At 37.5% G+C, this 23,096-nt stretch overlaps 1 protein-coding gene across 3 annotated transcripts in view; it reads right to left on the bottom strand.

The window, feature by feature from the left end:
* The window catches only part of bmper (BMP binding endothelial regulator), a 123,678-nt gene that overhangs the window by 31,621 nt on the left and 68,961 nt on the right, over positions 1–23,096 (bottom strand). For all 3 annotated transcript variants that reach the window (XR_004223097.1, XM_012964815.3, NM_001044402.2), the window contains 5 exon segments: positions 21,343–21,452; positions 20,874–21,014; positions 19,090–19,194; positions 14,262–14,307; positions 13,454–13,783 (listed from right to left, as the gene is read on the bottom strand). Coding sequence is in view for 2 of the 3 variants with exons in the window: in XM_012964815.3 (XP_012820269.2) it covers positions 13,454–13,783; positions 14,262–14,307; positions 19,090–19,194; positions 20,874–21,014; positions 21,343–21,452 (732 nt within the window). In the remaining variant the exon portion in view is untranslated.

The raw sequence follows: 23,096 nt of genomic DNA, 5'->3' as shown, positions 1-23,096 counted from the left end.
AATTTATGAAGCCAGAATACACAGATGTTTCCCATGCATAGCAAGGAGGATTGTTCCAAAATAGAATGATACAGACTTAATAACATTCAGTGGCTGAAATGTATTGAGATAAAAGTTGACACATGTTGTGTAGTTGCTTTGAAATCATTATAAATTAAGAGTGCACTAGGACTTCTGCTTTGGTATACGACAGGTAGCAATTATACAACAGTTATGTCCCATGTGACCCCCCTAAAGTAACTGACTAATTAAGAGGTTAGAGAGCTGAAAGCAGGAAGTAGTGTTCTGGCTATTATGTGCTCTCTGCACTAGCAATATGGTCTCCCTCTGATGCGAAAAAGCGAAGGGGGCACCATCAACTTGGCTGCCTGAGGCAGCTAGGACCCCTGAGGCAATGCTGGTTCTATTACAGTGATATAATTTCTTGAGGACACAGTTTTGATATTTTTCTGGCTATGCTTGTGTATATATATAAGTTGGCTCACTGAAAATGACTTCTGCTGCAGTAGAAGCCTACAAAACCTTACACTAGGATCACAGTGGGTGACACTAGCATATAAGAGTCAATATATTCCATTTTTAATTTTCTGATAGAAATGCAGATATTTAGTTATTCTGTTACTTTCTGCTATTATTATAAAGGCATTGCAAAACAATGCCTTATACCTTCTAGCTCCTCGTTTATCACCCACACAGGATACTATAAAACTTTGGGGCTGCTTTATCATGCCACAAGGATCATTGATGACCAAATAATTGCAGAAAAGGCAAGAGACTTCCTGAACTCACTCCTCATTAGAAGAAAACAAGTGCATTTTTTACCACAGTTTTTTGCAAAAGAAACATAAGAAGCGCCACACCTAAAAACTAGCAAGCTAGTTTTCCCTACAGTTTGTTGGGAAAAAGAAAAAAAAAAATCCATAAATAAAGCTGACAGGAAACAAACGCAATCAATTGCTCATCAGTGTACTAAGTATAATTTAGCAAGACATTTTTATGGTGAAGTGGTCCTTTACAAAAGAAAAACACGAGAATTTTGTCAATTGCAGTAATGCATAATCCACAACTATCAAAGATAATAGCCACAAGGCAATACTTATGTGCCACCTACAGGCCTTAATTGGTTTCCAATTTCCATGAGAAAGGCATCACAATATATCTTCTGTAAAACAGATAAGTCCTCACTGGTCCATCCCAAAACCTCACCTCACCTTACATCTTGCTTTGTGATGTGACTCATAGCAGTGAACACATTTATGATTCATAGAGATCGCTCCTTTAAAAATATTTTTTTTTTAAATTTGATCTTACGTGTTCAGGCTGTCCATTTACGAATTCATTGAAATAAAATGTAGTAATTAAAAACAAATAAACAGTGAATAAGCAGTTTTCCAGCAGCTGCCAAACATTATCTTGACCTTGCCATTTGGATAGTACTTTTGTTCTGCATTGTTTTCAAATGAAATCCATATTTTTTAATAATTTCTCAAAACACATTATAATGGAGGAATGTTTGCAAGCACATCACTAATTGGAATAAAAATGTAATTCAATAATGATGCACGCCGAAGCCTAGTTTGGCATGGTTATTCATTAGTAACAGTTTTCACAGCTTCTGTTGAATGAATTCATCATGAAATAAATGTGATTTAACATCATTGGCAAAGCTATTATAAATGGCCATAATAATCAATTACATGATTTTTAATTATATACAGATAACATGTATTTAGATATTTATTTTGAAAATGTATTTTAAAGGAAAACAAAATATATACCCCCAGAATGAATATTTAACCGATAATTATTAACAGATTATTTATACCCTAATGGGTGGCCTATTAAAGAATTTTACCAAAAATAAGTAAATATTGCCCTTTCATATCGTTTACCTTGAACAACCATATTGATGGTCTGTGTGCTCCCTTAGAGATAACCTGACAGGAAATCATCAGCAGCTCTAACTGTAACAAGAAGAAGTGTGAAAGTAAAAGATACAGCTCTGTCCATTCTTTGGCTGCTGTGACCTAACATGTACAGTATGGGGCATATTTATTATGCTGTGTAAAAAACGGCGAGAAAATTCACCACACATCGGCAGGCTTCGCCGTGTAAAAACGGCGTAATTTTTTACGCGTTTTTTCTTCCACCGGAATTTATGGAAAGTAATGGCGTAATATCCGGCGTTCAGACGGCGATCTTTTTCATTTATTTTACACAGCTTTTTACTCCGTTTTTTCGGCGAATTCGTTTCACACAGCATAATAAATACGCCCCTAAGTGTACCCCTAGAGTATTTGTGCGCCCAGTGAATGATATGAGCCTAGTTGTCGGCCTTAGTACTTAAAATGGCAATTTTCAATTCAGGATTTCCCAAAGGCACATACTGCTTAAAAATAGAGAAAATGAGTGAATCTGTTCCGTTTTGCTTCGCTGAAACATTTGCAAATGTTAAACAACGAAAAATCCGTGAAAGAGCCAAAATGTTGCGCATCAAAAAATTGTGATGTGCATCATTTTTTTCTGCGGGCGTCAATTTTTTGTCTTGGGGTGAACGTCGCCCATTTTGCAAAGTACAACACCAATGGCGAAACGCAAAAATTCACCACAAATCCATTCCTGCTGAATTATTTCGCCCATCACTACTTAAAAAGTATATTATTTATGAAAATGGTTTATTTAGACAGGGTTTCACATATGGGCTGTTTTATGCAATATATTCTTATAAAGACTTGCAGTGTTTCTTTTATAGAGTGAATTTTAATAGTTGTGAAGGTTCTTTCTAAGAGTAATTTATAAAACTGTGATGCAGTTTCATGGTTGGAAGTAACCATTCATTTAAGAATGTTGCTGCAGTTTTTAGCATTCAACGTATTTAGATATCATCGGTTTATGGATCTATATTTTTAGATTTTGCATAAGCTCAAAAGCTTTAATGCTACAAGCCAACAAAGATGGCTAACTCTATAGGTCTTTATAGGACTGATGTATCCCATTTCCCTCCTGGGATGTGGGAGGAGATAAGTGAGACAATTCTAGCAGGTTCTGCTTCCTCTACATTTACGTCACTGCTCAAAACATCCATATCTACATTTGTAAAAAGAAATGGTATGAACATACCATGAACATGTGCATATTCTAATTATTGAAAAACAAAAGGGAACACCAAGAGCCCCAATAGTGTAATATATTCACCGTATATCTGCACTCCTCCATACATCACTCACATCAGTATCTTCACTTCCCCATAATTTGATAATTTGTCGTATACAACAATGTTTTATAATAACTTGCTTGTCTCTGTGTTTTTAGTTTTTTTTGCGCCTATTCTACATTGCCTGATGAAGCAGGAAATGCCTGCGAAACGCGTTGCAATATTGTTGTGAATAAACTATTACTGAAAATTACCACTTTTGTTGGTGTCTGCCTGGAGGAGGTAAGTTCACTACTACCTCCTCTGAATTACCCATTGGGTTTTTAAGTGTTTTTAGCTAATTTTAGCTTTTTGGCGCCTCTGTTTTGTCTTATCATTATATTCTAATTATTAGACAGTCTGCTACAGTTGAAGAACAAACAGTTGAAGCAAACGAAAAAGTAAGAATATAAATAACATGGAAAGATACAACATATTTATTTGTCAATGATTGAATCTTCAAATCAGTCCTAAAGTAACTTAGGAACTTATATGTCACAAGTGAGCAAAATGGATATCTTTCTTCTACCATCCAAGCAAGCTCATAAACACCTGTCAAACAGCAGCACTATGTGCCTTTTTAATGAACTTTCCCTTGGATTTAGTCATAGATCCAGGGAGGAGGATTAACAAGAAGTTACTGTTATTTCTCTTGACGGTAAGATCAATGTGTCAAATTGTCAGAAAGTGTCATCACATCAGCTCAAATAAGGCACATTTTTCAAGTGTTCTAAATCTAAGAGCAGCTAGACTAACCACTAATATGGCTACTCTTATGACGGATGGGCTACCTTTAGTTAGTAATTAGCAGGGAAATATTCTTGAATTCCAGACAGTTCCAGAGCCTTTACTAAAAGATGCCTGTTGTCTGCAAATCCTTTTTTTTTTGCAGTACCACAGTTTATTTTACATTTAAATGGCTAGACTCAGCTTTCAGAACAGCAAACGTATTAATAAATCCCCCCCCCCTCTTTTTTTGGACAAATACCCAAATCTACATGACCGATAACTTTCACTCTGACCCATACTTGGAACGAAGATCTAGCACAAAGTGCTTGGGAAATGAAAGGATTTTATTGCCACAGCTTAAAAGGTTTCTTTGTATTCATTATAGGCCCTGTTTTCACTCACATCTGTTATATCAATTTAACACTGTCTTTAACAGTTTGTATCCACAGAATAGGTCAAAAGATTAAAAATAAAACATTGGGAACCAGCCCTGAATATGTTTTAGTATAAAACATAAAGGAAAGGATCTCTTCAGAGTGCAGGCACATGTCTGATAAAAGATCTTAGAGTTTTTATTTATTTAGTTACCTTTTTTATATGTAAATAGAGTACCACCAAGATATGTTAAAATAATTGTGTGTAATGTAGCTTTCCAGAATTGGAAAGCTACATTATTTTTCCTTTAGAAAATGGAGATGTTTATTTATATTCAAAGCTACACTTACAGGCAAATCTGTGTGCCCCCGAGACACACACACACCCCAGCTGTTGCTGAATTTAGCTCCGCTGCTTCCTTAACCCTAAACGGATGCAAACTGTCTAAGGTTGATGGAAATGTCATTTCCCCATGGCTCATAAATCTTGTGGTTTAAGTGATGTCTATTTTTCCATCCCTAGCCTAATTCAAGGCAATATAGTTATAATGAAAGCTTCTAGCTGAGATGCAACCCTTTTCCTGTATACAATGAAATCAACACATCTACTAAAGACAGCATAGTGCCTCATCTGTGTCAATACTTTACGTTCTGCAAGGTGGAAATGTTTAGCTATATACATCTGAAAGTAGCTAGATAGAATATAAAACAAATTGCATTTTATCCCAAAAACAATTGGCAAAGTCATCTTAATTGTAATCTTGTTTTAAATGTTATTTTTTTTTTTTTTTACAAATGTTACTTGACCCATGGTCTGTTTGTCAGATGTTAATCACTTATTGTCCAGGCAATCCCATGACAAGGAGCCACAATAATGCCATATAATTGTTCCTTGTACCTTTAAAATGATTGCACTACATGAGACATTTGCCCCATTAATTTTACATGCTGTTTAATTCATTTAACAGTAAATAATGTTTTCACTGGAACAGTGCTGCACTGTACAGACCAAACCTCGCTGGAATCCTCACTATGAATTTGACACATGTTAATAAGATATCTCAGCATTCACCCGGTGTTTATCTACAACCAGGATATTACGGTCCCAAATCAGTTTGTCAAAACAAATTTAAGCCCTTTAACACATCTTTTAGGTTTCTGTGGACCTACTTGCCTTTTCAGTCATAGGTTGATCCAGGAAATATACCAGATGTTCTTAATGTTACTCTAACCGCTTTGTCCAATGCACTCTCCAACAAAAACTAGCTAGCTCCAGCCATTCATAGTCCTTTCTCCATTAGCCTCATCAAAATGCCAATTTGTAAGCACCATGGAGAAAAAGGTTCAGTCTAACATGTGAAAATGACCTTATTTTTATTTAGATTTGCCCAGTAGAGAATTGAGTTTGTTATATATTAGTTGTAAAGTAAATATATTAAATGTAAATGTTTTCTTGTAAGTATATATTTAACACATTTTATTATTTGAAATATATATATTTACTGCATGAGGGACCCTGGATCTTTTCACATATTTTTCCCATTTCATTGTATAAAGAAACTAACCCACTATGGGCTCGGTTGAATTAGAGTGATTATAAAAGTGAATGTATTGCTTGAGCTTGTAAATGTGAGAGAGCATAAGCTTTTAAGGTGCATTTAGTTCCAAGGTGCAATGTGCAAAGTGCACAAGTCTGAAACACCTATTGATAGAACCCGTTGTAGGAACCCTGCAATTACCTTCATATCCAGGGAAGCAGGAGCTCCAAGGACCCCCTTTGTTAATAGGTTTGCTTGTGTAAGCCCCCAACATCAAAGGCATAATCTATGGTGTAATATTGTGGACAACCTGCTAGTCTCCCTTGTGAACCCTAATGACTCATTAGCTGCCTTTTTTTTTACCTCATCAGTCAATCTGGTCAGTTCTCAGTAAACTGGGAAAATCTGTATTATTCCCAAGAGACCCCGATCTACTGCAAACCTTAACTCCTAACATTACCCTAGTCTGGGTAAGCCAGTTCAAAAATGTCTGTCACAATCCATTCTGACTTGACCAAATAGATGTAACTAAATTGGGACCCAATCCTTTCCCATCTAACATGTACTGTACCCACTGGACAAAACTACCACTATCCCTATGGGGCCAAATAATATATATTAAAATATTAAACATATCTACATCCGCACGTTTCTGTATCTCCTTAATAATGTCCCTATATACATCTCCAAAATATATATTTTTTAAATATTGGCTTTCCCAGACTTCGATATTTACTACTTGGCATTACAATTATATCTCCTCCATTGATTTTACATCTCTTACCCATTGCACCATCAATACCCAACTACAGGCAGTGTTCCTGGCCTCTTTAGAGGGTTTCCACAATTTCCATCATCACCCTAGAGACACAGTCACTTTACCAACTAATCTCTCTTCCTTTTACAAAGCTTAGTCAATGACCCATAAACTCTTAGGGCACCCTTCCCCAATTTTAATGCATTGCCTGCCTCTATCTAATGCCTACCTATAACATTTTAGGCACAAGAGTTTTTATGGAAAAATCTACCTACCAAAGTTATGTGGCCCCAAACCATTTCATCAAGCCAAAGAATAGTGGTCTCGTGGTCTGTTAATTTCTGACCTGGCTCAAGATAACTGGAAAGAACCAATGGATAATGCATATACCTGCCTTATTTTGTACAGTACTACACACTATGCTGATACAGTATAAAATGCTGCTCCATCTCTACAACCCCTATTAAACTCAAACAAATGGGTGGTACCCTGCCTTAAAAGTAAGGAACCCATTGCTGTTTTTTTCATCTGATCTGTGAGTGCTCACTCTTAACCTAGCATGGTATCATGTATACCAGAACTGGTACTGAACAAGTGCTGTTCTTGAAATATGTATTTTTTTTTTGAGCCAGCAAAGTGCTGTTCCAAGTTCAACTGAACATTAACTTTTCTTCCATAGTCAAGCCTAACGGAACACTGTTTAGGTGTGTTTTTGGCAGGCAATCACTGTGTTCATTTAGGTCAGCTACATTCTACAGCTTGCAGTTGTAAAGTATATAAAATATGACAGTAAATCCTGTCTGGGCATTGAATTATTTGCTATAAGCAATTTTGGAGCACTGAAGCACAAAGGTCTTGTTCTACCTAATAAAAAGGATTGCAATATAAGAAAAAATAAATGACCTATGGGTCTGTCTCCTACAGTTATTCCGCTAGTTAACAACTATGACTTCCCTCCCCTAATTTTGTTACTGTGTTTACTTAATGCAAGTGTTTGTTGGCACTGTACATTCATGCACCCAAATAAGATAAGCAGCATATTAAATGTAACCTTGTGAAGAATATACTTTTTGCCTATTGTTTGAATTAAGAATTTTTTTTGTTTTTTTTTGCATTAAAAAAAAATTAAAATAAAGTGACTTTTTATTTTTGTTTTGTTAAATGCCCACAACAAGGCCACAAAGGCCTAGGGTGGCACAAATTCAGGGGCAGCATGCTGCCCAACTGCACCTGGACTTTACTTACATGCAGGGCTTTGTGTGCGGGAGATCTCCATGTGCCCTGTCCCCTGTGCTCCGGATGTAGGAGCATGCACACGGTCCTGTAAAAGGGGCGGCTGAGGGTGTTGGCCTCTGAGCTCCAGGAAGAGAAATCTGGTCCTCAGCATAAACACTCCCCCATCCTTTTCTAAACTGTAGCATTTGTTAAGGTGGCCATACACGGGCCCCCAGGGCCAAACGATCGGATTATTATTTTTTTTACCTAAATGGTCCCCGATATCACCCACCCGTAGGTGGGGATATCGGGGGAAGATCCGCTCGCTTGGCGACATCGCCAAGCGAGCGGATCTGCTCGTGTATGGCCACCTTTAGGCTTTGTAATAAAATGTAACTAATTATACAGAAGGCTTATCTCTGGACTGGATTAGTTTTGATCTTGATTGTAAAACCAGGAAGCATATAACTTTACGTTTTTGTTATACCCTTAATGGGACTGCACTAAGCAAATGGATAATGGAGAAGGACCTTGGAGTTCTTGTAGATAATAAACTTGGCTGTAGCAAGCAATGCCAGGGCAAACAAGGTTTTGAACTGTATTAAAAGGGGTATAGATTCACGGGAGGAGGGGGTTATTCTTCCCCTTTACAGAGCGCTGGTAAGGCCCCATCTAGAATATGCTGTTCAGTTCTGGTCTTCAGCGTTCAAACGGGACATTATTGCCAAGCTGGGTCTGTTTACACTGGAGAAGAGGCGCTTAAGAGGTGACATGATAACTATGTATAAATATATAAGGGAATCATATAATAACCTCTCTAATGCTTTATTTACCAGTAGGTCCTTCCAACGGACACGAGGGCACCCACTCCGTTTAGAATAAGGGAGGTTCCGTTTAAATATTCGGAAAGGATTTTTTATCGTGAGAGCTGTGAAGTTGTGGAATTCCCTCCCCGAATCAGTCGTGCTGACTGATACATTATATAACTTTAAGAAGGGGCTGGATGGATTCTTAGCAAGTGAGTGAATACAGGGTTATGGGAGATAGCTCTCAGTACAAGTGAGGGAATACAGGGTTATGGGAGATAGCTCTCAGTACAAGTGAGGGAATACAGGGGTATGGGAGATAGCTCTCAGTACAAGTGAGGGAATACAGGGTTATGGGAGATAGCTCTCAGTACAAGTGAGGGAATACAGGGTTATGGGAGATAGCTCTCAGTACAAGTGAGGGAATACAGGGGTATGGGAGATAGCTCTCAGTACAAGTGAGGGAATACAGGGGTAGGGGAGATAGCTCTCAGTACAAGTGAGGGAATACAGGGTTATGGGAGATAGCTCTCAGTACAAGTGAAGAAATAAGGGTTATGGGAGATAGCTCTTAGTACAAGTTGATCCAGGGACTGGTCCGATTGCCATCTTGGAGTCCAGCAGGAATTTTTTCTCCTCTGCGGCAAATTAGAGAGGCTTCAGATGGGGTTTTTTGCCTTTCTCTGGATCAACTAGAAGTTAGGCAGGTTATATATAGGCATTATGGTTGAATGTGATAGACGTAACTCAGTGCTGTCCAACTTCTGTTGTACAGAGGGCCGGAATTTTTCCGACCTACGTGGTGGAGGGCCGATAATGGAAGCCAGTTTTGACCACTCCCCTTTTTGAAACCGCACCCACTTGAAACCACACCCATGTTATCACATGACCATACCCATATTAATGGTTGCAATACAGCAAAAACCTGCCATACTCTGCCTGCCCTACCCTGCCTTTGTGTGTGCTATACTCTGCCTTCCCTACCCTGCCTGTGTGTGCCATACTCTGCCTGCCCTACCCTGCCTGCGCGCCATACTTTCACTGTGTGTGCCATTCTTGGCTGGTTTGTGCCATACTTGGCCTGTGTGTGCCATACTCTGCCTGCCCTACCCTGCCTGTGTGTGCCATACTCTGCCTTCCCTACCCTGCCTGTGTGTGCCATACTCTGCCTTCCCTAACCTGCCTGTGTGTGCCATACTCTACCTTCCCTACCCTACCTGTGTGTGCCATACTCTGCCTTCCCTACCCTGCTTGTGTGTGCCATACTCTGCCTTCCCTACCCTGCCTGCGTGTGCCATACTTTCACTGTGTGTGCCAGTCTTGGCTGGTTTGTGCCAAACTTGGGCTGTGTGTGCCATACTCTGCCTGCCCTACTCTGCCTGTGTGTGCCATACTCTGCCTTCCCTACCCTGCCTGTGTGTGCCATACTCTGCCTTCCCTAACCTGCCTGTGTGTGCCATACTCTACCTTCCCTACCCTACCTGTGTGTGCCATACTCTGCCTTCCCTACCCTGCTTGTGTGTGCCATACTCTGCCTTCCCTACCCTGCCTGCGTGTGTCATACTTTCACTGTGTGTGCCAGTCTTGGCTGGTTTGTGCCAAACTTGGGCTGTGTGTGCCATACTCTGCCTGCCCTACTCTGCCTGTGTGTGCCATACTCTGCCTTCCCTACCCTGCCTGTGTGTGCCATACTCTGCCTTCCCTACCCTGCCTGTGTGTGCCATACTCTGCTTGCCCTATGCTGCCTGTGTGTATGGCACACACAGGCAGCATACAGTGACACAATGCTGGCACTGCTCCTACAGTCTGCACAATAACTATATATTAAAAAACTTTTTAATTGCAGTACTACCTCAGTATATGTTCTTTTTGTAGTATGCAGGGATTATTTGTGGGTTTCTACTCCTCCTGAGGTGTGAACAGGGGAACAATGTGGGTGATTACAGCCTGAGCCTGAGGTGTGAACACTGCAGGGGGTGAACAATGCAGAGATTAAAAGGTGTGAACAACACAGGGGATTACATATTTAAACAATACAGCCTGATTACAGCCTGAATCTGAGGTAAGAACCATGCAGGGGGGGGCAGTTAATCACAGTACTGATACAATTTAAAGCTTACACAAGAGTAAGCCATCAAAGCAGCCAGACAGGTGGGGGGCCACACAGAGGGGGGTCGCGGGCCGCCAGTTGGACAGCACTGACGTAACTCAACCTAACTTACTATGTTACAATGTAGTGCAAAAATTGACCAATATATTATATATATATATACTGTATATATAAATATATATTAACATATATAGTTAAAGCAAAATGTTAACCTTTAAAAAATGCGTTGACTAACACAGTCAGTGCTATATTAGCAAAGGGGGCCACAAGTCTCTCTGAAAAGGAGCACAGAGGCCTGGAGCTATGCCAAATACCCCACGCGGAGGGCAATAAAAGGCAGATTGTGGGATTTTTTACCTATGTACAATGTATGGGGCATTACAAATGAGGCCTAATGCAATTTGTGACAATAGCACCATCTGCTGGTCAGTTCCTCTGACTATACAGCTGGAGAGATAGGAGAGATATATTTAAAAGGAAAACAGAAAATTGTTCTGATGTTGATCTGCTCAGGAAAGACATGTCCAACAGGTGGCACTATTGCTACATTCTTTATTATATTAGGAACAGTAATATAAAAAAAAAAGTAAATCAAATACAATATACTGTTGCCCTTCACTAGTAAAACGGGTTTGTTTGCTTTAGAAATGCTACTATACATACAACTATACATACTACATACAAGTCATTCAATGCATAGCAGAACACAGATAAACTTTGTAGAATGCAATAGGTTTAGTTCTTCCACCAAAAGCTAAACCTGTTGTATGATACTTAGGGGCACATTTACTAATCCACGAATGTCTGAAAAGCGGGCGAATGCGTTTTTTTCATAATGATCGGCATTTTGCGATTTTTCCGTAAATTGTCGTGACTTTTTCGTAGCCGTTACGACTTTTTCGCAAATTGTCGCGACTTTTTCATAGCGTTACGACTTGCGCGAATTGTCGCAACTTTTTCGTAGCCGTCGCGCCGAGTACGAAAGTTTCGGATTCATTCAAGCTTCAGTATCGTGACTTTTCTTGGGCCAGGTTGGAGCTGCAGAGTGCCATTGAGCCCTATGGGAGGCTTTCCTTGGGCCAGGTTGGAGCTGCAGAGTGCCTTTGAGTCCTATGGGAGGCTTCCAAAATCATGCAAAGTCTGAAAGGTTTGCCCGCCGTTTACGAGCGTTCAATACGAAAAAGTCGCGACAATATACGAGCAAATCGTAACGGCTATGAAAAAGTCGCGACAATTCGCGCAAGTCGTAAAGGCTACGAAAAAGTCGTGACAATTTACGAAAAAGTCATAATGACGACGAAAAAATCACAAAAATTACGAAAAAGTCACAAAATGTTCGTTTCCAATCCGAATTTTTCCCATTCGTATTCGTGGATTAGTAAATGTGCCCCTAAGTGTATTTAGCTTGCTTATTTGTAATATTTGCTTTGTTTTGTTGCTATAAATGTAATGTCGTGGCTGTGCATCCAATAAAACTTTATGATTAGTTCTGACCTATATCAAGCACTACTTTTTCAGGTTTTGGGTTTGCCTTTAATTTAAAGCATTCAGTTCTTTGCTGATATAATATTGTTTATTTCATATGAATTCCCTGTTCATGGTACACATATAGGTCAGATAACAGGAGAGCTGCACACACACAGAATGAGGCTATTATAATCTCGATAAAGAAAGAAGTATTAAGAGAGTGGCCAGTGTATAGTGCATAAGGTCTAGTAAGATTAAGTGTAGGCCAAGTAATAATGGCAAATTTTAATGCAATTATCCAAGCAGGACTTGTCTTAATCCAGCTTGCATTATTTCTTAGATTAAGGGGTTTTTATAACATCTTATACAGCTATACTATATTTAATTAAATTCAACTAACATTTTAGACAACTAAACAACAATTAGCTTGAAGGCATTTAAAGAACAAACACTTATAAATAATTATCACCTCCATTTTTTTCCCCTTACATATATGATTTATACATTATAGATTAGAGAATTTAGCAGACAGTTCGAATCCCGAAATGGGTAAAATTCAGATTCGATAATTTCTGATGATCGGAAATGTCACTAAAATGCCTACGAAAAAATCGTATTAGTGACGATAATATCGTATTGCAACCTGGCCCAAGGAAAGTCACGATAACGAAGCTTGAATGAATCCGAAACTTTCGTACTCAGCGCAACAAATACGATTTTGTCTCACAAATTGACGTGCTTTTTGTCCCAAAGTATGAAAAAGTCGCAAAAAATACGCACAGTTCGAAAACTTAGAAAAAATACGTTTTTTTGTATTCAGAAGCGATCGAACTTTGATAAATGGGCCCCTGGGTGTCATCTACCACTACCACAACAAAAAAATATGGAATGTCTTTTTTGGGTCAAAATGCTGATTTTCTTTAGACTTGATTTTATGGCTGCACACATTCCCCATCCACATATATGTCTCATATGGAGGAAGGAACTGAGGAGTGGCCATTTAGGATAGCGTGCCCAATACTAGTGACTGATCTGTTCTTAGCTTAGCCTAGTGAGTAAAAAGGGTTTGTGACTAAATAAAGAATTAACAGAATAGATGGTTTTGCAAAAACAAAAAGTACTTTTGTCTCACTTGTGGTTATTCACCCAGCATTGATACACATGTATAAATGTTCACTTTGTGGTTTGTTAAGCTTCTTTTACTGTGTCAATAACCATACATTTAAAAAAAATTCAAGCAGTTTTTTTTACAAGATGGACTCACCTGCTTTTGTTGTAACTTTCAGAAGATATCCATCAAGATCAATATGAAACTGAGGTGTTTCATAGGGCAATGATATTCGAGTTCCATTCCATTTGACTGTAAGATGTTGCTGGAGGCTAATACTGCTCTCTCCCATAATTAGGTCCACTGATTTTGTCCATGAAAAAGAATGGGTCCGTCGTGCATCATTTTTTACCAGCACTTGAAAGGACGAGGTAGAAGAGGAGCAGTCTTTAGTTAAAACATACTGGCAGGTTCCTTGAAAGTTGAAGGTTCTCCCATCAAAAGTATTGTAGTGGGGGTCCCCAAATACAGTACATACTCCAGGTTCTGTTAATGCAAGTTACAGCTAGTTAGTCAATTGGTGCTTTGTGATAATTATTAATATGACAGAAATTGCACAGTTCATACCCTCAGCTGATGCCATAAAACATGGAACCAACTTGCTTGTCATTTCCCATCACAGACACTCATTTTTGTTTGCACTGGAAAATCACCTCTTTATTATTTCCGTTTAAACTCCTATTTCTGAAACCACATACCCTGAAACGGAATTACTTACATACTAAAAAATGTAGTGTATTGTGGTATATTAAGTTAATAACTTGCCTTAACATTTTATTGACAGGCCAAAATGATCAATACATACTATTTATCAGGTAGTGCTCATGATAAATAGATCTATACTGTGTGGGATGACACAAAGCAAAATAACATTTGCAAAACAATTGCTACAATTGAAACCAATCTGCATTTATTAAAATTACTTAAATTTAAAAGGATTACAAATAAAAATAGACTTACTCACTTTCAGTGCAAATAGGACAGCATCCTTTTCTATTTAGTATTTTGCCCTATAAAGAATAGATGAAGAAAAATGAATTTAGTCACTTGATTTTGCTGTGCTAATGCCTTTAAACATTTACCATTTAGGTCATGTCAGTATAGAGGTTAATGTATCTTAAAAAATACATTAAAGAAATTAAAGCCATTTAAAACCAGCAATGACAATAAAAGGCCTTAGTGGTCTACAAAATAAATTGATTTCTGACTTCTGGTCTTAATTTAACTACCAATCAAGATAAGGGGCAGATTTATTAACCTTCTGTATTTTTTTCCAATCGTTCATAATGTTAACAGTTTGAAAAAAAAATATGCATGAGGTTACAAAGTTCTTTTCCACACTGCAATGATTTTTTAAAGGAAAAGTCTACCACCCTACAATGTAAAAATATAATGTAAAATATACCACATAAAACAGTTCATATGGAAACCATTTTCATGCAAATATACGAATGTATGTGCCATTGCATAATCCTAAATAAAAAACTGCCATTTTAAGTTCTAAGGGCCGCCTCCAGGGATCATTCACAGGGCCCACAAACAAAGCAAGGCACACATACATGCTAAGTCACATCAGCCAATGAATGGGAAAGTTCACTCTGTGGCTCCCACACTTCTTCCTGTTACAGTTGCATTGTTTCCTGTCAGGTGATCTCTGAGGGAGTACACAGCCCATCACTAAATGGTGGCTCAAGGTAAAAAATGAAAAATGGGCAATATTTACTGATATATACATTCTATTTTGGTAAGATTTATTAAAGTGCTAGGAATCCCTCTGTATAATCTGCCCATTTTTCTGCATTGTTCAAAACAAACACCAATCAAAGGTCAAACTTTATGATTTAATTACATTACCCACTTGCTCCCACTTTTAAAGATTTAAAACAAAAATGTGAAAATAAAGTTACCAAATCCTTACATAATTAGAACAAGGCGTTATAAATATGAACTTAAACTAAAAATTAGCACAACAAATGACTAATATTTATTTTTTTAATTAGATATAGGTTAATTTATAAACTGTTATTCATATATCTTTGACACATTCTACAACAAATTAAAGCACGTATACATCACTCAGTCCCTCCCTGAGTTGAGCATACAATCTAAGGTCCCAATTACATAGGGGCTGGTTTAGAGCTTAATACATAAAAACTCACCTTCGTTCTATTCATTCCTAAGGAATTTTTAGAAGTGTATTTATTAAATGGTGAGTTCTAATAAAATATGCTTCTAAAAATCCCTTAGGAATGAACAGACCTGTGAGATCAATGGATCTACAACCACGTTCAGGGTGCTGTAAGTACACACAATTCAGCACCAGAGGCAGGACAGATGCAATGCTCAACAATGTGGAATTGCAAGTTGCATGTTTGGATGCAAACTCATATAATAAAAGGCAAACAACACACCATTTGCATCCATTTTAGTGACACTGCACTTGCAGCTTTGATTATAAATGAGCCCTAAATCCTTATTTGATTGTACAAAAGCAGACAGCAGCCACAATTGTGTACCTTTACAGTGGCTGCTGGGGAATACCCATGAGCAGACCCTCTAAATACAGATTTGATTACCACCATCACAAAAATAATAATTACATGTTACCTAGAACCTTGAAACATAACTCTTGGGTTTGCATGTACCATTATATCAAGATAATGTACTGTTACGCTCAAGTAGGGTTTTGAATCTTCTGTGAAAGCTTTGGAGGTTAAAAGCAAACTTGCTTGATTGCAACCTAGTCCTATTCATTTGAATGGGGATAAAGCACCCTCTTATGAAGAATATACTTCAAGGTGCCTATCATAGTCATGCACACACTAAGGTGAGTTTTATCAGAAGCCAATTAACCTTCAATATTTGCACTCGCTAGAGTTGCTTATGGAACACCAACATTAACATTACACTCCTATATTTATGTAGGTGTAATAAGTAAAAATATTGTACTGAAATCTAATTTTCAATACTGAATTAAATTCATTTTTCTGGTTATTACCTAATTAAAGGCTGTGCAATATGCACATTAATGCAAGTCTTTGTTACCTTTATTCATGTTTTTTATTGTGTTCAGTTGGAAAAAAAAACTGCTGTTCTGAAAACATTTAATTATATTCTCTTTACAATGTTTATAAAAGCAGTTTAGAGAACAGAACACTGAAAGCAGATAATAGGATTTACCTCTAAATGATTTGGTACATCTAAACCCCATCACTTAATGACAGCTTTTTTACTTAATGATAGCTACATCACCTAATGATAGCTATTAAGGGATTTTAGAGTAGTTTTAAAAGGGTTTTGGCCTGATGTAATGAAATATAGTTCTTATCACCACAGGCTCAGGTCAAGAATGGTTGGAAACCAAGTACAATTCTGCTTAATGAATTCTCTGTATACAGTAAGCAAATGGTTCTGATTTTATAGGGATCTCACAATACATAAATGTTGCAAATATTAGTCAGTAAGATCTCCCTTTGGAGTATGATAATGGTATAATCCATTTTCTCAGACTGTTTCTTATACAGGCATGCCTCAGTCTTCCTAGGTTTATTAGGCTTTAGGTTGAAAATATTTCAGGCGAGACTAATAAGGCTTTTGTTTAGTTGTGCAACAGAAACAGCTGTTGTTTTTGTGCCTCATTTGGCACCAAACTAAAGAAGGCAACTTTTGATTTGTAACAAAATACAGATGTGCATGAAATTAAATCCTGCACCATGTCTTGAGAAAACCTTACAGAAATTTATAACCAACTTGAGATTCTGCACTGAAAATCTACAAGATGACATTAATGGTTTTCTGTCTGAAACTAAGAAGAGTTACCCTTTTTTGTAGAGTAAACACTAGGTAGGTCAACCCTGACTAATAAGTGATAGTGTCCCTTTTCATTCAGTTAATGTTTTCAATCAGTCTGCTTCTTTTTATGAGGTTTCCATTTCTAAGTCTGAAGTTGATGAGGAAAAAATAATACTATGGAAATTTAGTATTTAGGAGCCAAAAAATACACAGGGTGTCTCTAAAAGTTCAAATGTTTTGCTCACTGAAATCACTTTAACTACTTAACTTTTTCTACATTATTAAGACACTCTGAATCCAGTTAAAATGGAATGTTCAGCATGCTTGGTCTTATCTGATGAGTGCAACCAGATCTAGACTAGATTTTATAGATGCAGAGGAATGCATTTCTAACTGCTCCATGTGTCATTGCTGATTTTCCAGATACTCATTCAGTCACTTAACATTAAATTGCCCATAAAAAACTTATTGATACTAAAAAAACATTGAAAGATAAAAAAAAAAGGATTTGCACTACTTTAGTAAACATCAAGTAGATATTGCTGTCTTAATATTACAGAGAATAAGCATATTAGTCAACTGTAAAGACACAAGAAGCAGGGTGCACTCAAGGTCTGACACTATTAAATACAAAACATTTTATTTAAGCATAAGTTAATGTTTTGGCTAGGGTTCTGGGAACAAAACAAAAAGAAAACATAGAATACAAAGTTCAATCATATGCAAAGTTCAATCTTTCCGCCTAAGCCTGGTCCTACCCCCCCCTTTTCTATCTCTATTGATGGCACCCTCATCAACCCCGTTGATTCGGCGCGTTGTTTGGGGGTGATCTTTGACTCCAGTCTCTGCTTTTCTGACCACATTAACACCACTGTCAAAACCTGTCACTTTTTCTTACGCAATATTGACAAAATCCGTTCCTTTGTCTCTACTGCAACAGGCTGCTCATGCATGCTCTCATCCTATCCCGACTTGACTACTGTAACCTGCTACTAATCGGCCTCCCTAACTCCCATCTTTCCCCCCTACAGTCTATATTAAATACTGCTGCCAGAATTCTCCTCTTCTCATCCAGGAGAGTTCAGGCCCTTCCCCTGCTAAAGTCCTTATCGCGGCTTCCTATTAAACAAAGAATATCTTACAAACTTCTTCTTCTAACCTTCAAAGCCCTCCATTCCTCTGCTCCTCACTACATCTCTTCTCTTGTGTCTCCGTATGTTCCCGGCCAACTCCTTCGTTCCTCGCAGAGCAATCGTTTGGTTGCACCCCCCACTACTACTGCGGTTTCCAGCCTTAAACCTTTCTGCCTTGCTGCCCCTTACATTTGGAATGCCCTCCCTGATTTCCTCCGGAGAGAATCCTCCCTCAGTCTTTTTAAAACTAAAGTTAAAGACTACCTTTTGGAGCACTCACTCAGCACCTGATCTGGGAACTGGCACTTATATTGTAATGTCACCCACTGTGACCTACAGCACTTATATTTGCCTATTTGTGTCTGTAAGTTACCTACCCATCTAGATTGTAAGCTCTATGGGGCAGGGACCTCCTTCCTCTTGTGTCCTCGACTCTTAACTTATTGCAGCTGTATTTATCTTGTATTTATTGTTATACTTTGTATTTATCTATTATTATCTTATTAACACCCTGTTTGTATTAATATATTCTACTGTACAGCGCTGCATACATAAGTAGCGCTTTATAAATAAAGATATACAAACATACATACAAGAACCAAAGCACACCCTGTTTTCCTTCTGAACAGTTTTTCTGAACCAGTGGGTCAATTTTATAAGGAGCCAAATAACCTGCTGGCATGTTTTGGAGTGTGGAAGGAAACTGAAGTACATGGAAGGAACCCATGATGACACAGTGACAACATATACTGGACTTCAGTTTGATATACAAGATTACATAGCTTGATAATGAAACACTATACTACGCAAACACTTTATAACCTATAACATAGGTTATGTCATAATGGATAAGAAAAGCATACTTACTTGTGGGCAGCTGTTGACTGGAATACACTGTTTTTTGCGACACTCAGTCTTGCCTTTCACACAAGAACAGATAGTGCAATTAAATGAAGACCACATCTCTCCATCCTGCAAAAACCCAGAAGATGCAGCTATTAACTGATCCTCTGACTACACTGGAATCATGTTTCAATATACAGGGCATATAAAGCCCCCATCTTGCAAAAACAACAACAACAATAATAATAATATGTATGATTATCTCCTTTTAAAATAATGACAATTTGTTATTTGGTGTTTAACAAATAATATAAACTATTTATCAGCTAAAATATTTATGCTGCCTACTTTTTAATTAAGGGATGGAATGATTATAACTCATATTCTTGTTTGTTTACTAGGCAGAAAAATCAAAACTGAATAAGACATCTTTCTGAATTTACTAAAGGTGGCCATACACAGGCTGATTCTAGCTGCCAAAATTGGTCCTTTAGACCGACATCTGGCCTGAAATCGCCCAGATATCGTGCAGGTTAAAAAATTCAGTCGGATCAGGGACCGCATTGGCTCGTTGATGCGGCCCCCAAACCGACTGCCCCATTACCGTTGTTACAATTTGATTGTTTGGCCCCAGGGCCAAACGACCGAATTAGCCTAAATTCCCCCAATATCGCCTACCCGTAAGAGGGGATATCGGGAGAAGATCTGCTTGCTTGCCGTCCTTGCCAAGCGAGCGGATCTTGACGTGTATGGCCACCTTTAGCCATATACCAGGCAGATCTTTTTGAATTTTAAATCATCAGGCAATACTGAGTTGTAAATAGTGATGAGCAAATTTTTTCACCAGGATTCACTGCGAAATTCCATGTTTTGCCATCAGTGAATTTGTTGCAAAACTGGGGCAAAAATTTGGTGCAACAAATAATTCACAGATAAAAAATGTCTATTTACTTTAATGTATTTGGAGTGAGAAAAAAGTTAAAAAAAAAAAAAAAAAGACATAAAAAAAAAGTCAAGTGTAAAAATTGTAGGATGCCCAAAAAATGTTGCGCAATAGCAGCGACAAAAGCATCTCATTCATTTTTTGCAGTTTAATTAATTTTTTTGCAGTTTCATGAATTTTTTGGCGAAGTAAAACTGGACAGATTCGCTCATCACTAGTTGTAAATATACTGCCTAGTGAATAGTCACAATGAAATGGAGGAAGCTGGAGAATTCCTGAACACTGTGCATGTTTCAGTCCTGTAGTCCACTAATAAACACATGAATACCAGTTTGCATAGCCTGGACCCATGTTAATTTTGCTATATCACTAACACAGAAAGGGGTTAACAGTGAGAGCCAGCACAAGGTACTATCTGTTGTTTTTTAGACACAACTGTTTGATGACTTGTAGGTGGACAGACTTGTATTGGGAACAGCAGATCTTAAAGTAATACTGACACCTAAAAACTACTTTTCAAAATGTTGTTTTAATCACATCACTTTTTGTTCAGCAACTCTTGAGTTCAGCAGTTATCTGGTTGCTAGGGTCCAAATTACCTTAGCAACCAAGAATAGTTTGAATGAGAGTGATATATTTATAGGAGAGACCTGAATAGAAAAATAAGTAATAAAAAGTAACAATAACAATAAAATTGACCCCCATTTGAAAGTTGGGAAGAGTCAGAAGAAGAAGTCACATAATTCAAACTATGGCCATTCTATAAGATTCTAAAAGTTAACTTAAATGTGAACCAAAGGTGAAACAACTTATCCTCCATGTAATTCAAGAACAATGGAATTGTTAATATTATTTCTTACTATACCCTGAATATTTTGCTCCCAGACTTGCATATTTTGACTTCTTCAGCCATTACGTGGGAGACACAATCTTCACAGCATTGTTCCTTATCTCTATTACATGTTCCAACAGGAGAGCATTTCCTCTTGCAAACAACAGTTGAGTCCTGAATTTAAAAAGGAAATGTATAGCATATTATTCCAGGGTACTTTCTATCAATTCCACTAGCTGTCAAGCTAAATCCTTTATTACAATACTTAGCAGCATCAAAAGATGTATCAAGACCATCCGTATTTGTTTTTAGACATTCATTTATGGTTTATCGTTGCAGTACTAATAATAATGTAAACATTCTGTTTTGCAGGGGTATACTAATATGCTCCAATGCTATGCTGTTAACTAGCTATAGACATAAAAACTCTCTAAAGAAAGCAATTAGAATTAAAAAAAGATGAATGTTTTTGATCCCTGGGGAGCAAAATAGGAACAGTTACCTTGCAGGAACAGGTAGTGCAGCGGTCATACATAAAGGTGGAATGATTGTCATAGACATCACTTCGGAAAAGGCAACTGCCCGAAGGTAGGTCAAAAACCTTTCTTTGGCCTACAATAAGAAAATACAAATATATACAATTTACTTAATGTATACAGATTGTATGCAGGAAAGCAACCCTCTGGTAAGTGCTAAATCAAATAAATCAACAAAACGTTGTTCCTCAAGATTACTTCATTGTTGTAATTTTTTAGTTATTTTACTTTTTGTTCAGCTCCTCTCTAATTTGGAGTTTCAGCAGCTATCTGATTGCTAAGAACCAAATTACCTTAGCAATGGTTTGAATGAGAGACTGATATATAAACAGGAAAGAACCTAAGTTGGAAAAAAGGTATAAAAGTAACAATAAAAGTGTAGCCTCACAGAGCAGTAGGTTTTTAGCTGCTAGGGTCAGTGACCCCCATTTGAAAGCTGGAAAGAGTTAGAAGAAGAAGGCAAAAAATTAAAAATCTATATATAATAAATAATAAAGACTAATTGAAAAGTTACTTAGAATTGGACATTCTATAACATACTAAGTTACTTAAAGGTGAATTTCCCCTTGAACTGTTCTGGATACTTAAATTACCAACTGTAACAGAAAGAGCACAACACACCATTCCATTAGTTGTTATTACTTTAAGGGGCATATTTATTATGCTGTGTAAAAAACGATGAGAAAATTCGCCACGTATCGCCAGGCTTCACCGTATAAAAACGGTGTAAAACCGGCGTAAATTTTACGCTTTTCTTCTTCCACCGGAACTTATGGAAAATAACGGCGTAATATCCGGCGTTCAGACGGCGATCTTTTCCATTTATTTCACACAGCTTTTTACTCCGTTTCTTCGGCGAATTAGTTTTACACAGCATAATAAATACACCCCTATGACCGCAATATAGATTTAGTTAAGTAGTTTGGTTAATTTCAGCTATACTGCCTGGCCCTTTGGCAATGTATTGCACCATGGGGGTCTTGTTCTGGAAACCATTCAATGGTATTACAGTTGGTCTGTCTAAACTAATAATCATATGTGCCACTGCCTCATCTCTGCAGATGGATGGGCATCAGCAGATGTTTTTAGGGTTCCGGTCTGCATGATACATGAATATTTTTTTAAACCACTGCTATCACAAAACAAAGTTACTCAGAACTGTATATATTTATTGGTATTTATGTGGTTCACAAGTAAAATGGCAGTAGCCATTTACATTATAATAATGATACATTTGTATGGCCTGACGACTGTTTTTAAGGTAAAGAGAAAATGCTAGTTTTTTTCTGCTTTAATGTGTCACAAGGTGTTAACACATGTGTTAACATGTGTTAACAAGGTGAAACCATCTGCCCCTGTCAATGAAAGACAGCCATCTTTTAGATAGAACCACTGAAGCACCATGCTGTTGCTTCCAACTTCCACTGAGTAACTCATTTTGTCATATACAAGCTTTTACTTCTGGTATGTTTAACCAAAAAAGAATTCCAAATATGTGTCAGTATTACATTTTATTTGTATTTCTTAACATGCTGTAAATGACAAAAGCAAATAGATAGAGAGAAAAACGTATTTCCCAATGTTTACAAGAAACAGATGACAAAGATTGTTTATGACGTACAGATTGTTTATTCCCTTTGGGAAAAATGTTTAGCTTTAGTTAAGAAACATCAATAATATAAAATGCTGTCAAGTAAATATATGGATCCAAACCTTAAAA

Source organism: Xenopus tropicalis, chromosome 6 (genome assembly GCF_000004195.4).
Source record: "Xenopus tropicalis strain Nigerian chromosome 6, UCB_Xtro_10.0, whole genome shotgun sequence".
NCBI lineage: Eukaryota > Metazoa > Chordata > Amphibia > Anura > Pipidae > Xenopus > Xenopus tropicalis.
Note: the sequence above shows the minus strand (reverse complement) of the source record. Positions and strands in the feature narration are given on the sequence as shown.